Source organism: Annulohypoxylon truncatum (genome assembly GCF_022578515.1).
Source record: "Annulohypoxylon truncatum strain CBS 140777 unplaced genomic scaffold F4807scaffold_1, whole genome shotgun sequence".
NCBI classification, from domain to species: domain Eukaryota; kingdom Fungi; phylum Ascomycota; class Sordariomycetes; order Xylariales; family Hypoxylaceae; genus Annulohypoxylon; species Annulohypoxylon truncatum.
The window spans coordinates 1051733-1067221 of record NW_025953787.1 but is presented as its reverse complement, the minus strand read 5'-3'; the positions used below and the strand labels follow the sequence as shown (position 1 = coordinate 1067221).

At 46.7% G+C, this 15489-nt stretch overlaps 5 protein-coding genes across 5 annotated transcripts; 2 read left to right on the top strand and 3 right to left on the bottom strand.

Annotated features, from left to right (window-relative positions):
• Nucleotides 1–413: 413 nt before the first annotated feature.
• Nucleotides 414–3280, bottom strand: F4807DRAFT_404766 (Sec8 exocyst complex component-specific domain-containing protein). The gene has a single exon (XM_047996160.1). It carries the CDS (start codon nt 3056–3058, stop codon nt 494–496), a length of 2565 nt encoding a protein of 854 aa, XP_047859373.1. The 5' UTR covers nt 3059–3280; the 3' UTR covers nt 414–493.
• On the bottom strand, nt 3281–5721 carry F4807DRAFT_404763 (phosphoglycerate mutase-like protein). Its single transcript, XM_047996159.1, has 4 exons — nt 5561–5721; nt 4806–5496; nt 4600–4748; nt 3281–4546 (listed from the first exon to the last, which is right to left on the bottom strand). Exons 2-4 carry the CDS (start codon nt 5097–5099, stop codon nt 3484–3486), a joined length of 1506 nt encoding a protein of 501 aa, XP_047859372.1. The 5' UTR covers nt 5100–5496; nt 5561–5721; the 3' UTR covers nt 3281–3483.
• Nucleotides 5722–5802: 81 nt separating this feature from the next.
• On the top strand, nt 5803–6986 carry F4807DRAFT_10178 (alpha/beta-hydrolase). Its single transcript, XM_047992637.1, has one exon. The coding sequence runs from the start codon at nt 5894–5896 to the stop codon at nt 6686–6688; it is 795 nt and encodes a 264-aa protein (XP_047859371.1). The 5' UTR covers nt 5803–5893; the 3' UTR covers nt 6689–6986.
• On the bottom strand, nt 6871–9523 carry F4807DRAFT_10181 (vacuolar amino acid transporter 3). Its single transcript, XM_047992638.1, has 2 exons — nt 7289–9523; nt 6871–7230 (listed from the first exon to the last, which is right to left on the bottom strand). The coding sequence occupies exons 1-2, from the start codon at nt 9410–9412 to the stop codon at nt 7054–7056; spliced, it is 2301 nt and encodes a 766-aa protein (XP_047859370.1). The 5' UTR covers nt 9413–9523; the 3' UTR covers nt 6871–7053.
• A 597-nt stretch (nt 9524–10120) lies between these two features.
• Nucleotides 10121–14935, top strand: F4807DRAFT_404759 (amino acid permease-domain-containing protein). Its single transcript, XM_047996158.1, has 4 exons — nt 10121–10848; nt 10907–11889; nt 11940–12945; nt 13003–14935. The coding sequence occupies exons 1-4, from the start codon at nt 10671–10673 to the stop codon at nt 14604–14606; spliced, it is 3771 nt and encodes a 1256-aa protein (XP_047859369.1). The 5' UTR covers nt 10121–10670; the 3' UTR covers nt 14607–14935.
• Nucleotides 14936–15489: the final 554 nt, after the last annotated feature.

Below are 15489 nucleotides of genomic sequence, written 5' to 3'. Positions count from 1 at the left end.
CTCTTGGAACAGGCTGAAGTAGTTGGCTGCCCGCGCGAGGTCCACTCCCTCCTCGATATTTTTGAGGTTTTGCTGTAGCACTAGGATGTTGAGCTGCATGCGTTCGCACCCGCGCATGTTCATAGGCTGCGTAGTGAGCGCGTTGGACACAAGGTATGTGTTGATAAGGAGTCCTAAGCCCGTCCGTATGAACGCAATTTCTTTATCGCGAAGGAAGCGTACGATCGTCTCGTCATACGCAACGAGCTCGGAATTCAATGATAAGATTTCCGGGTCCGGTTCTTTGATTTCCTGGTCACCTAAGACGTATGGGGCAACTTTAGGGGAAAGCGCCACACTGAGAGATTGCACAATGCGGCATCGAATTTCCATATGTAACGTGAGAAGCACCGTACCGGCAAACTCTTCGTAGGATGATACTATATTGTCAAATGATCTGCAAAGTACTGAGTTAGATAACCGTTAACAACCAAAGAGACAAGATTAGAGGGGCTTACTGGACAGTTTCCTGTGTCATTGGAAGGTACACAGGGCCATGCTGTTCTCCGTTCGCCTTGTTAGGGTCATTCAATAAAGTCCAGCGGCGGTTTTGGTTCCTCGGCAAGGTGGGCTGAGAAGAATCCGTGTCGAATCGCGTGATATGTCGTAGACTAAGAATCCGGACTGAGAGCCATTTCATGCTAGTATAGAGGAGGCATAAAGACGAAATAACGTCGCGGTCTTGGATGACATCGTTCGGCTCGAGGCGCCGTCCATTAGCATGCGTAATAAGTAACCCAACTTCCTTTTCTATTAATTCGTGATCGAGGTTATCCGAAGTCCAAAGATTCTTAATCGTTTCTTGGATATCGCTATCCCCAATGGCTAATTCTGCGGAATACCGCAACGACCACGGCCCTACACCGGCTTCTTGCGCTTTGGAAACGAGTGATTTAAACCACGTAAGGCACCTTTCATAATATCTCACCATCTGAGAAATAATTAGAGAGCTAAGCGCCTGGTCATGCGGAATCGTTCCAAGCATCCGGCAGAATGCGGTGATAACAGCGAAGAACGCGGTTGCCCCCTTGAAGACGGGACGACGGGCTACTAGATCCCATGCAGGATCTTGCTGAAATGAGTCTGTTTCTCCAAACACGGAGTCGCTTAGTTTGCTGAGGGTTTCATCTAGCTGTGGCTGAAAAACATTAACCAAAAAGTTATCGAGGAAAGATGTCAAGGTGCTCGCAGCCAAATCCGAGCCTGGGGGGACGATCGCTTTTAAGCGTCCCAGGAATACCAGGGTCGGAGGTAAAAGGAGACTCATATTAAATACGCTTGGCTCCACGAGTGACTTGTAAGAACCAGGCGTATTTCTATTGTCGAAAGCCCCGGAGTATGCACTTCTCCTCGACTCTTTCCCTGCCAATTTTCTATCCGAAGCCTGTGTTTTTCGGGAAGCAGTTGTAAGACCTGGAACTGCGGCTTTAATAATATCATCTAAGGCCTCGTATTCGGTAGTCATCTCCACAGACTTGGGGTCTGCTTCGGAGAATTTGAAGAGATGTTCCCTAGAGATGTCTTTATTGCCATTGAGCAGCGCGCCTTGCCTTGGCGAGTTGAATTGATAGACGTCCGCATCTGTGGTGACGTAGTTATGTAGAAGGGAGCGTATTTCGTTTTGATAGAGATTCCATAACTCCCTAAAACTTCCGAGAAGGGAACTGTTGTTACCACCGCCTTCTCGTCGAATAAGCGCCTTGATAGCCTCATGGAATACCCGATGACCTTCAGCAATAGCCTCAAATTTACCATACAAGGTCCACAGAAGGTCGTAGATGACATCCGCGCGCATTTGCGTCTCCCTATTACCATAGATGTGTAGACCCTGCGCGTTTCCTGTGCCACCTCTCAACGAACTAGGGTGTCTCTGATCAACTTCATTAATCGTCTCATTCACGATAGAGAAGAGCTCGACCGGGAGTCGTTGCTTCAACGTATCGACCGCACCTTCTAACCGACCAAGCTTGTTAAGGGACTCAACAACAAGGCTTATGTAATAAAAGGTGTCCGCTTCAGGATTCTTTGCTGGGTCTTCGGTTACTGGCTGGTTAAGATCCATCGTATCCAGAACTAGATGGAATGGGGTCAACATGTTAGGCTCGCTATAGTTTTCGTTGTATACACCCTGCTTTTTGGCTAGATTTTGCCACCGCTCCTGGCAGTAGGGTGATTTCAGATACAGGTGTTCATGCAATTCCTCAGTCAGGATATCCATTAGTGCGGTCTCCTGGTTGGCAAGATAACCCCTTAGATCGTTTAGAGCTCCAATATCGTCAAGCTCTGGTTTGCGCAACTTCCGCAGAGCATTGTGCAGTACTTCAACAGCAGTTAAGAATCGCTTCTCCGATATCCTGGCCTCTAACTGATCCGGCACCGTTCGCAGATCCTCCAATTCATTCAACGTCTGCAGCACATCATCGTACATCTGTGACGATTTATATAACTTCTTGAGTTCTGGATCCGTTGCACAAAGGCTCGTCCGTGATGCAGCTAAAGATTCTTTCAAAGCACGAACTCTTTTCTGGGAAGATTGTATGCTCCCCTGGATCTTGTGAAAGGTGCCTATCGAACTATTGAAGCCCTGATGGTGTTCGTGCACGATATTCTTCAGAGAATCTTGCAAATATTTATGTGTCTTCTTGAAGCCCTTGTATTCGTGGGCTCGGCCGACAGAGCTATTGTCCAGTAGCTGAAGTGCTAGTGAAACGGGTATGCAGTCGTCTTGGATCATAGCAGGCCATTCAGATTTAATAAGTTCGAGAACCTGGGATATCTGTCGCTCGGCGCTCGTTTCATTTACTCGTTCATTCGCTCGCTGGACTCTGGAAGCTGAAGAGCCGTAGCCGCCGCTTCGACCGGATTCGATGGGTGGCCTTCGAGGATTCATCTGCTGGGGAGGAGTGCCAAAGCGATCGCTGGCGTAACCATCACCGTAAGGATCGTATTCTTCATCTTGCCTCCCAGCGGTGCCGTTGCCATTGCGACTGCGGTATGTCCCGCCGTATCGATTGGCCATTGTCGCAGCGATGCATTCGGTAGGTTAGCAGAGGCTGTGAGTTCGAGCTCTGCTGCAAATCACCTCTTCGCTTGTGGTCAGTACATAGGTATGCAATTACACCTGTAAGAAATTCAATTAATGCGATTTCGTTTCGCTCCGGGCGTTCGAATATCGTCGTGGGATTAGATGTCGAGATTGAATGGACGTAGATGTTTAATGGTCGTAAGTAGGAGTTGGTTATGTAATTGTTTTAAGTTTCGCACTGTATTATTAGCCCCTGTCGTCAGGGATTAATTAGGCAAGCCCATGACGGCATCTTCACTAAGTACCTAAGTACCTTGATGCCTCCATTATCACAACCCCCTCTAATTATTGATATCTGTTATTACCGACTACATTATATGTTGTAAAAATCTCTAAGTAATACTCATATGTTATACACTTTAGTAAACGGCAATCTGCTGAACCCAAGGCTTGCTCAAATCCGTATAGAAACTGGCGCCCTTCACTGTCGTCGGCGTATCCTTGGTAACCGTGACATTGCAGTTCTTAATCCAGTTTCCTTCGGCAGCATACTTCTTCGAGACGTAGCTAGCGTAGTCGCTTAGCTTGCAAGATGAACCAGGACCGCTCTTGCAAGATGGAATGGGATAAACCGCGTCGTTTAACCGGATGCGGACGTACGTTTCGTTGGTTGATGTATGCCCAGATGTTGACAAATTTGAAGAGTAACCCGGGTTACCGTTATATTTCACAGCACAGTTCAATCGTTCGAAAGCGACGGTTCCTCTCATAGAAACATATCGTGATCCAACCCAGAGTCTGTTATCGTCCTTCTTCGTGGCAGATAACGGAGCCTGTGCGTCGAAAACGCCACTTGCGGTGACCAGTTCAGTTAACTGGCCGTCGTTCAAGAACGACATCAGAAGTTTGGGAACCGCGAACGTCGACCCATCAGCCTTGGTGCCGTTAACTGACCCATTCTGCAGAAGGCCAACAAGAGCATTTAAGAAAGGCGTCATCATCTTCTTGGGAAGGTCCGTGCCTGGTCCAACTCCGTAGTAGTAACGAAGATCGTTAGAATATTCATACTGTCTTAATTCTTCATCGGTGAATACACCGCACCACGGCGAAAGTCGACCAGTGATGTGGCTCTCGAAGCCACACAGATAGGGGATTTGGGTCACGTCATTGGTGGTTAAGGTCAGGTTTCCTTGGATCAGCTTTTGTAGACGCTTTTGAACAGGCGGGACCCAAATGCTATCCCAAACCGTTTTATTGTTTCCACCCTCTGAGTCACTGAAGTTTGGGCACATATCCGAAGGAGCAAGCGAGTCCCCAACGCCAGCCGCGAAGCCTTTAGATGTTACTGAGACGATACTTCCACTCTGGGAAGCGGAGTAGCCTAAGAATCCCCGAACAAACATCGATGCTGTTTGGAGAACCCGAGTATAATTATTAGCCCATACTAGGAATTGGTCACCATCCTGGTAAAGGTCCGGGTATCTATAAAAATTAATTTAGATGCTCTAACAACGAATTGGTAGAGTTAAAAGTACCTTGTTCGAAGCGTGTAGCCAAAATCATAGGCCTCCTTTGCGCCAGTAGGGTTCTCCATGGCAATCTGGGCCGTTGGGTTCGTAAGAACAGGTTGCCAACTTGATAGGAACGAAAGGCTTCCATGTGCAGTGTAGTTAGGGGATTGTAACTAAGCTCGTGTTTTAGCTAATGTCGAGATAATATGTTAGATATGCTAAAAACCAACCCTTTCATACATATCTACCCACCCATTGTAAGCACTTTGATCTGGATATCTCGAGCCATGTCTTGAGACATAGGCAGCCTTATCGACATAGCAGTTATCAGGGACCTCGGGTGAGATTTCGAAGACGTTGGGACCAGCATACCATGGTCCGTTGGCGCCCACCCATTGGAGGGGATTAGTCGCGGTCTTGCTTGAGGGAAAGTTGATATCCTGAGTCGGTGCAAGATATTGTGGTACGCTCGCTTGGACACCCCTGCTTGCCAAAGAGAGAACGAAAGGCTGTGAGATACGCATGGCGCCGGCTTTCTAAACAGAAGACAGGCTAGATCTTCTTGACAGTCGTCGACGCGCGACGCAGATAGCACAAAAAGAGAAAGTCATCTACGAAACCGAAGACTGAAGTTGCGAACCATGGATATATACACCATGCTCTCAATATATCTCCCTCCTCGTAAAACTGGTTCAACCCTGCTCTTCCAAATCTAGACATTTTTAAGCTGATCAATGAGCAGCCGCACATTGTAACTAGTGCCCTTGGAGAGCAAGATGTTGGTGTCAGTCTAACTAGCACGTGCTAAACAGACGCTTTCTGGTTTGTGCGGGTTGGCAGTTCTAAAGCTGGTGACGAGGCTAATCGGAGATTGAACTGCCAATTCGGGTTCGATGCTCCATGAATGCTTATGCATGTTCGCTGAAATCGGAATCCGTCAGAAATACAGGATAATTCTTAACTGGGAGAATTTCCAATACTATACCCTACCAAAGTCGTATTGGATATAAAGGTGAGCAGATGAGGTAGCGCTAGACTTTGTCAACTTGAGCTCCACGTGGTTGGTGAAATGGATAACGAATGGAAGTCGCCGGTAGGCGTCGAATCTTGAAGAATCCGTCAAGTTTAAGATCTGGTACCGCTGTACCTGACGCTAACCCTATTATGGAATAGCGGATGCGAGATTACCAGCAACTTCGATCTTCAGCTTGAGATCCGGTGGGGTAGGATCCTCCCCGGCTCCGACATAGAACGTCGTTGTGCCTTCCGGCCCGGACATTGATCCACGATTATATCATAAGCGTCTTACAAAAGCACGATGCCGACTAGAATACCCAAGCACGAGGATTTCGATCATTTATCAGCATCACTACATATTTCACTGGTCTTCCCCGAAGTCCCAGAAACGACAACGGCTATCCTTATCCTCTTTCATGGTCTCGGCGATTCAGAGGCACCATTCGCTACATTCGCAAAGAACCTGAAGCTACCAGGTGTTCTCGCCATCTCTGTCTGCGGCGTCTCTCCGCTACCACCTGCATTGCTTGGCTCCCTGGCCTCTTCAGACGCCGGTCCGCCTAAGCATTTCCATTGGGGGGATGATTTGACTTTATCCCCGTCGACAGGAGACCTAGACCCGGATCCAGGGTTCACAAAAGCCGAGGACCTAGTTTTCGGGAAGCTCATTCGCGAAACATTGATTGAAAAATGCGGCTGGGAGACGAACGATATCTTACTATTTGGCTTCGGACAAGGCGGTTCTTTGGCTGTTGGCTTATCGTCCAGGGCTCGCCAGGGTGAAAGGGTTGTAGATGTCACGGAAGGGAACGGGACCTCTACTACAACTTTCAAGGGCGTAGTGACAATCGGTGGTCCTTTGCCTACAAGCATGATACCCACTTTAAGCACCAGAGAGAAATCTCGAACACCAATATTGGCATGTCACGGTAGATCGAGCGAGTATCTCGATGAGGATGCAATGGATCTCTTAAAGAAAGAGTTTACTGACGTACGAGAAGTCAAGTGGAATAAGAGCGACGATACTATGCCTAGAAATAAGGACGAGATGCTACCAATCATGCAATTTTTCGCGGATAGATTACGCGGGTGGTAAGATATGATTTGAAATTCTTAGTAGAGGTAGGCTCTTAATTAAATACCTACACATAGATGTACGGCAATCTAAGATGTGGCTATTAAAATCCTCAGGATCATTGAGTACTATCATTATAAGCCTAATAATGAATTCTCGACATGCTAGAAACGTCTACAGCCTAGAAGTACCGGCAACTAAAACAACATGAAGATAATCCACTCCAATGCTAAACAGCTATGCATATGAACTCTATTCCGCGTGGACAATCTCCATCTCCTGTGTAGATAGGGAAGTTTCTAAATCTGTGGCACCCCCCGATGCTGCTGGTTCAAGTAATATACAATTTTAAGAGGTAAAGACAATGTTAATATTGTCTTGTAGTTTTAGAACTTGTTAGGATCGCAATATTTCGGTAGGCTTGGGCCAGAGGGGCCGCTAGCCCAGCTAATTACCGTCAAGCTGGTGGTGTATGCCATGGCGATAAATCCAAATATGCAGAGAGCAATGTCGGTTACTTTTCGGACCCGGCTTCGAGCTACACCCTTATAATGGAGCAGTGGCTACGAGGGGTCAGCGTTATTTCAGATCAATATTCATAAACTAACGGAAAAGACTTACCGGATAGATATACACGAGGGGAATGCAGGCAAAGTTCCCGACAAGGGCAACGAACTTGTCCAAATCATCTGCGCCTCCCCAGGCAATGAAAGCACAGAGGAAGACGACGAGGAAACGGAACATGTTCTTCTGCCACTTGATGTAGGGGTTGTACTTGCCGCTTCTCGTGAACAGGGCGTTCTCGGTGATACGAATAGCAGGGAAAATCTGTAAGGGCGTTGAGAGGAGGATAGCGAGCGAGTATAGAAATTGGACGCCATTGACAAGCTTGTTATCTTGGGGTAGGTTCAGAAGAACAACAGTCTCCGTCTTTGAACCGTATGCGGCGTAAGATACCGCACCCATGGTGATGAAGAGGACTGTAATGATGATCATGACATAAAACATGACCTTGGGGAACTTGGAAGGCGATTTCATCGATTCTTGGATAGGGATGATAAGGCCGATGCCTTCGAAGGTGAAGATAGCCGTGCCGATGAAGAGTGTCCAGTCTTTTTGGTTAAATTGGATGATATCCGCGAGACCGTTAGTGCTCAAAGTGAGAATATCATAGTAGAAAAGATATGCCAGGCCAATAACAATGAAAGCGTCTGCTATTAAAGCTGTGAAACCAAGTTTCCCGATGTCCCGGAACAGAGAGAATGGCAGGAAGATAATCATCTGCATCAAGATCAAGTAAGTGACTTGAATATATGTGTTGCAGTCAGAGACAGCAAGGATAAAAGCTTGCAAATTTTCCGCCGTGAATACGATATAGGCTGCGACAAATCCAATCTGACTGACGACGATCGAAAATAGAATCAGTTTTCTCATCCAATCGCCGTACAAGATACCTCCGATATCACCAAAAGACCCTTCGACTTTCAACCGTGTGGTGACTAGCAGCACGAAGCAGTAGTAGCTTAGTGCCGCGACGAAGAGCAGAACTAGGTTACTGAAAATCATACCACCATTGAAGTAGGCCCGGGGTAAGAACAACACTCCTGTGCCAACGAACGACTTTAGGAGAAGTAAAGCGGCGTTGAAAGGGGAATTGTTGCCGCTGCCGCCTCTGACCTTTCTTCTTCTCTTGCGCTTGGACGGTGTCAGCAGGGCGCTGTCTTCCATCGGTTCTCTTTCCTCCTCGCTATCATAGTAATCCTCACTTTCTCCAGAGGAGAAATACTCGCCAGGTCCTAAAACTTCGTCATCCTCTTCAAGCTCTTCACCTGCAAAGTGGCCGTAGATAGACAAAAACTCCAGGAAACTGTTAGTGAACAACTGAGGATCCTGTCTACCCCTTGAAGTGCTTTGACCTGCTTCTACTCTTTGCGGGTCCAAGGACGGGCTTTGGCCAGCTCGCCTAAGATAATTCCGTCTAAAACCGCCAGGGATCTTAATGGAATTTATATCGAGGACATCGCTTTCAGGATCGTCCCTGGCATGACTGAAACTCTTGCTACGCTGATGACGGCTTCGGTCTTCGGCATCTTCGGTCCATCGATAGATCTGGCGTGTTATGTCTCCTCCCTGCAATCTCAAACTCGAAAATTCGTCATCAATGCGCCCAGGATCGGCGGCCTCGCCAACTTGCTTGCCTTTTGAATTATCGCCATTGTTAGATCCTGAGTCTCCGGTGTCGGTAGGTTGGACCAAATGCCTCTTGATAATTTCAGGGTCTTCGTAAGCACCGGTACCACCACTTTGTAAATGTCTTGATCGCGCCTCGAAGGAACCATAGTTTGTTGGTGTTATAGACGGCTGTAGACCTGAAGCTGTCCCGACTGGTGACGACGATCGTATCGGCGGAGTACCAAATCTTGGGGGCGAGGCTCCTACGGAATTTGAAAGAGCTGCAGCAAGAGCAGACACGCCGGGACCAGTGAAACTTTGGCCAGCACCCGCAAGAGGTCCTGAGTTCTCGGCAACTTCGTCATCCCTATTCGTTGGCTGGGGCCTTTGTATCGGTGGAGTTCCGAATATTTGAGAGGGCACGGGGGAAGCGAGGCGAGCAGTGACATCAGCGCGCGGCACCGAAGTTCCATACGTTCTACTCCTCAACGAACCTGGAGAAGAGGATAATGGTACAGCCAAAGGCCCTCCAGGCTGAGGTGTCGTGCTTCTTTCTTGATCGGAGTTCGTCATTATGGTGGTTAGATTAAGTATGATTAGTGTTTAGCAGGAAGTAATCATTGAGATATCGGACGCGTCGGAGTAAGGCTCTATATGGGTTGACAGTAAGCACATGAAGACGTCTAGAAGGAAGCGAAGCTGTTTGGAACTACACAGTTGCAATGGAAAAAGTCAATTGCGAGAGTCGGATGATGAATAGACAAGAATTGATATGGTGGATAGAACGCTAAGGGTTCTAAAACGTAACTAACGAGAAAACCTGATCTAGACTCACCAGAAGATGCGAAGAGGTAGAAATTGACGAGACTATTGACACAAAAGAGAGAAGGTTAGCTAGAGAGTCTTTCAAGAGCCTTAAGACCGACTGTTGGTGGCCCGAAGTACAGTGACAGTACATACACAGTCGAGTCAGGCGCTCGTGATGCTCTTGCTCTTATCAGTCAGACCCTGAAGAATTAACCCAAGTCGGTCAGCTGCAGCTTCCAGGCCCTTCACGGGACGGACCTGTACCTCTTGATTTCTCGGCCAATTGGAGATTCTCCAATTATCGCAGGGGTTGGGGTCTGACGGAGCTAACTTAGCTAAGAAACTTAGCTAAGCATGGGAATATCTCGGTCCGCTGCACAGTAGAGATCTACAGTATAGTCTTGCATATAAACACGTTATGTATTTATGCATAGCCGAATTACTTCCCTCATAGGGGATTAAATACCCGACTCAGCCGACTTTCACCAGAACTTTTATACATATGAACAAAGTCAATATCATTTTTAATCTTACATATCTCGATCTCTATTCGGCTTAACCCTGTCCCAAATTCAAGACTACTGTTTTCTTCATGCGAAATAGCCGTTGGTAAAAGTTACCTAACTCCTCTCCACGAGCAAACGCATGTCTCGTCTTGGATCAGCTGCTCGACGTCATTGGATGAACATCCAACCCAGATTCAAACGGTTTGTGGGGAGTAAAACAAGGCTAAAACAAGTGTAGCTAGCTCCCTGATGCTTCTATATCCCTGCCTCCCCGTTGGAAGATATTACCTAGCTATCATTCTCGGGATCAACCTCAAGCGGGGTCATTACATAGTATCTTGCCAGGACAAAGCGCTTGGTCGCGCCAGCATTATCCATGATTTTTTATAAGTATTTCCGCTGTGGGACTCAGATATCCCGGGTTAGGACAGAGACGACGTTGTCGTGAACCACCATACTATCTCAAGATTTTATAACTTGAGGCAGTTGCCAAAGACTCTTGATAACTATAAGTCAAGATGCCTCCGGAATCTCGAGGAGATAAGACGGATGGCGGTCCAGCACCGCCAAGCAAGAAAGTCAAGCTTAGCCTCGTTGCCGGCGTCTTTGTCCCCGTCGTCCTCAATATCATCAGTATTCTCATGTTCCTTCGTTTCGGGAAAATAATGGGTAGGATTGGTCTGCTCGGGATGCTTGGTAGGTTCTACAGACACTGCGCAACAATTTGGTGTCTTACATGTGAACAATCATATAGGTTTACTAGTTGTAGCTTACATTGTCGACTTCATTACCACGCTTTCCCTCTCTGCCATAGCTTCGAATGGAGAAGTAAAAGGGGGTGGCGCTTATTATCTGATTTCAAGATCTCTTGGTCCCGAGTTTGGAGGTTCTATTGGAATTTTGTTCTACCTTGCCCAGGTCGTGAACACATCACTCAATATTGTTGGTCTGATAGACTGCTTGAAACTCAACTTAGGGAGTATTGTCCCCCATGGTTATTGGGAAAGCTATGCTATGCAAACTGCAGCCCTTGTCATCTGCACAGGCCTCAGTCTCGCTGGCCGTGCTCTTTTTGTCCAGGCAAGTGGTGTTCTTCTTATTATACTAATAGTTGCTATTATAAGTGTTCCAATATCGACCATCGCCAGAAGCCCATTCAAGGATGACATAATTGGAATTGAATTCACTGGCTGGAGCCTGGACACAATGCGTTCCAACTTGTACCCGCACGCGGCCGGGCCAACATACCGTGGCCTTGAAACATTCAGGGAATTATTTGGCATACTCTTTAGTGCTACATCAGGTATCTTTGCTGGGGCTTCAATGTCGGGCGATCTGCGAAATCCAAGTAAAGCAATCCCGAAAGGGACGTTGTGGGCGATGGTAGCGACCTTCGTCCTCTACTTGGTCGTAATATTGTCGATGGCGTCTAGCATTACTCACCCTTCTTTTCTCAGAGATACGAACATCATCTCTACAACAAGTTTATGGTCACCGGTGATTCTAGCTGGGGAGTGTGCCACTACATTCTTCTCAGCTTTGATGGGAATCGTTGGTGGCGCCAAACTTCTTCAAGCACTTGGGCGGGACAGGCTTCTCCCAGGATTGTTTGTGTTTGGAAAAGGAAATAAGCGAGACGACCCCATACTTGCGGTACTGGTCACCTACATCATTGCACAAGTTGCTCTATTCGCAGATTTAAATCAAATAGCGACCTTCATATCCATGGGTTACCAGGTGAGAAGACCGATAACATACTGCGTCCTATTTGCTAAGTCTCGGAATAGATGACGTTCTTTGTTATGAACCTAGCTTGCTTCTTGTTGAAGATAGGATCAGCCCCCAATTTTCGTCCCGCGTTCAAGTTCTTTAGTTGGCACACGGCATTTGTGGGAAGCGTTCTTTCCGCTGCCGCAATGTTCTTCATCGATGAAACATACGCTGCTTCGGCAATTTGCGTGCTCATCTTCCTCTTTCTTATCATTCATTACACAAGTCCTCCGAAACACTGGGGCGACGTTTCTCAAAATTTGATATATCACCAAGTGCGAAAGTACCTGTTGAGACTAAAGCCTGAACATATCAAGTTCTGGAGACCCCAGATCATACTACTAATCAACGATCCTCGACATCACACGAGGCTTATTCAGTTCTGCAACTCTTTAAAGAAAGGGTCCTTGTACATATTAGGCCATGTAATTGTAACAGATGACTTCAACTCAGGGGTACACGAAGCAAGATTGCAGCAGTCAGCTTGGACTCGATATATATCGGAATTCTCGAGAATCAAAGCTTTTGTCCAACTAACAATGTCACCGACAATCGAATGGGGGGTACGAAATTTAATTCTTTCCGCTGGCCTGGGCGGCATGCGACCCAATATCGCCATTTTAGGGTTCTATAACATGGACGATCTACGGAAATCTAGGCCACTCGCTCAAATACCCGAGGTCCCTAGTACGCCTACTCAAACGACATTTGAAACCAAGGCTGAAGGGAAAGTTCCAGGACGCAGGCGCGGAGATACGTCTGCTCGACTTCTAGATGGATTTCTCCCGACTGACACTATCCGCACGGAAGGCATGATGTCCGTTACGAGCTATTTGACAATATTAGAGGATCTTGCACTCCGTCATCGTTTAAATGTAGCCGTTGGCAAAGGATTCCAAGCGCTAGAAACCCCACGTCGCAGTGGAAATAATACGAAGAAGTATATCGATCTCTGGCCGATCCAGATGTCAGCTGAAATCACTGATGGTGATCAGAGTGTGTGGACAACAAACTTTGATACCTGTAAGTTTCTCCTAAGACTTGGTATAGAAAGAAAGAGAAGCTAATACGTGGTTGAAGATACTTTAATTCTACAACTTGGATATATTCTAGAAAGTGTTCCCGCCTGGAAGAAGGCATATCAACTGCGCGTCCTAGTATTCGTTGAGTATGAAAATGAAGTTATACAAGAAGAAGCAAGGCTCAAGGCCTTATTAGACAAGCTACGTATAGATGCGGAAATCCGAGTATCTTGGCTTGCCTCAGGGCAACTTCAGAGTTACGAAGCTATCATTAATGGTCGCGGAATTCGCTCTGAGTTTGGGAACATCGTAAATGAGCTGTTGAAGGATGATGAGTGGTGGCAGGAGCTACAAAAGTTGAGAACTGAAAGTCATGATATGTCTCGATCGCAGGAACTCGCCTCATTAGAGGATATGCTGAATGCTAATAGACGCAGAGGCAGCTCGGTGTCTAAGTCCGACCCACACGGCAGTTTGCCAAGGGGATTAGATGTCAATGAGCTTCTAGACAGATCCAAGCAGCCAACAGTTTCTACATTTGCGAAGTTGGGCGTCAATTTTGGTATTCACACTCACCAACTAAACTCTTCCGCCTTTGGTGGGCGAACTGAAAACAATTCTCCTGACTTTAGCGATGACGATGGCGAATCTATAGCATCCGAAGATGTCGATTTCAACGACATTGCTAGTGCGACAAGCGATGGTGGTGAAGGTTTAAATCCACCCCAAAGACCTAGTTTCTTGGCTTTTCAAGGACGGAGAAGAAGTCACGGAGATCTCAAGTACAGAGCAGGATCGTTAAAGAATCCAGAAAACCCTCGCACCCAGCGACCAGGGTATTCGACTGGGACTAGATCGTCAGGATATGGAACAATAACACAGACGATTGGGTCGTCTATAACACAAACACCTCCTATCAGTACATCGCGGAGTTCTACTGGTCTCCTTAGCGCTACATTAGAGCCAAGTGAGACTTCTCCTATTATGCCGAAATCACCATCTAGACCGGCGCTTTCACGCCACTCATCAGCGACCCGATTTACCAGTAAACCAACACCCGAGACTACAAATTTGGTTGAAGGAGACAAGAGCTCAAGGATTATGTTCTCTAGAGAAGAGGAGCCATCCCGGGCTAGACGTCCACCACTATCACGAAATGCTTCTACTGGTCGATTTTCTAGCCGCCCTGTTCCTGAGACAAAAGTTGAGAATGAGAATGAAGATGGCATTGGCTCACGACTCACATTTGCTGAGCCGGAGCCTAGCTCATCAGGGACACCGCTGAGATCCAGAAGGAACTCCGCATCGAAAAAGGAGGGATCTTCGGAAGTACAGTTTAATTTACCAGAGCTGTTGGCGTCATATCATCCTGGTCGTCATTTAGATGAGGAGGCACACTCGACGTATTCAACGCAAAGCCTCCCTCTTTCATTTAATGATTTGCCAAGTCGAGCTCAGCATCTCATTCTTAATGAGCTTATGCGCCAATATAGCAGTGACACGGCGGTGCTTCTCACGACTCTACCGATTCCTGAGGAGGGAACTTGCCAGAGCGAGGAGGCGAGTTTAGGCTATCTGACCGATATCGAGGTTCTCTGCCACGAGCTTCCGCCAGTACTACTTGTTCTAAGCAATAACATGACAGTAACGGTTAATTTATGATACACGTATACATAAGAGGTTTCGCGTCTATTAGAAACAATTTCACACATGCCGGCGTTTTCTTTTGGGGGGTCTTAATCCTAAATTTGTCAAAACCTGGGTAGTGAGGAATGACTCCCTTACCCTACATAGCCTATCTGCTTATTACTCATAGACATTCCCTATAAATATACCACTGGAATTTATGAATAATGATAATTACCAATTTTCTCAGTAGGACTTGAATGATGTATTTCACTCATAAATCAGGTTTATAGGGCGCCACGTTAGAGTGTAACAATAAGTCGTGCTTCTGTGTTTGCCTTATAATAAAGAATCTTATACTCATTCATCCGACGACCCATTGGCAAACCCAATGGGTTTATAGATATAAGATAAATACGAAATGGGTTACACATTGGAGTTGTAGATGGTGATCAAATGATGCTGTCGGCAAGCAGATTACTACCGTCTTAACTAGGTAGCCGCTCACTGACTCATGCACTTATAGAAGCAACGTTTCATCGTACATCCCGGATCGTGTTCTTTAGCCCCTAGTCACGATATCTAAGTAAGGCAAATATTCTAAGTCATTGACCTATGTATCTAGTTGGTGGGTGTATGCCCTAGAGAATATGACCTTTCGGCATCACCAGGTTTCGGCCCAGTCCATTACAATGTCAAATTATATCCGGATTGTTACCGCTCAGGAGTAAACCCCCAGGACGAGATCTATATGGCTTTTGGAGTCGAGAACGATGATGGGCTAGAGATGTCAACCCCCTAATCCTCTAACAATACCCATATGGCAATCTTTGTTCAGAATCATCATAATAGATTGAGCCTCCTTTGAACCGAGTCACAATGTGTTGGTTATGAAAGCAGAGAAGAGAGTGACAAAGCT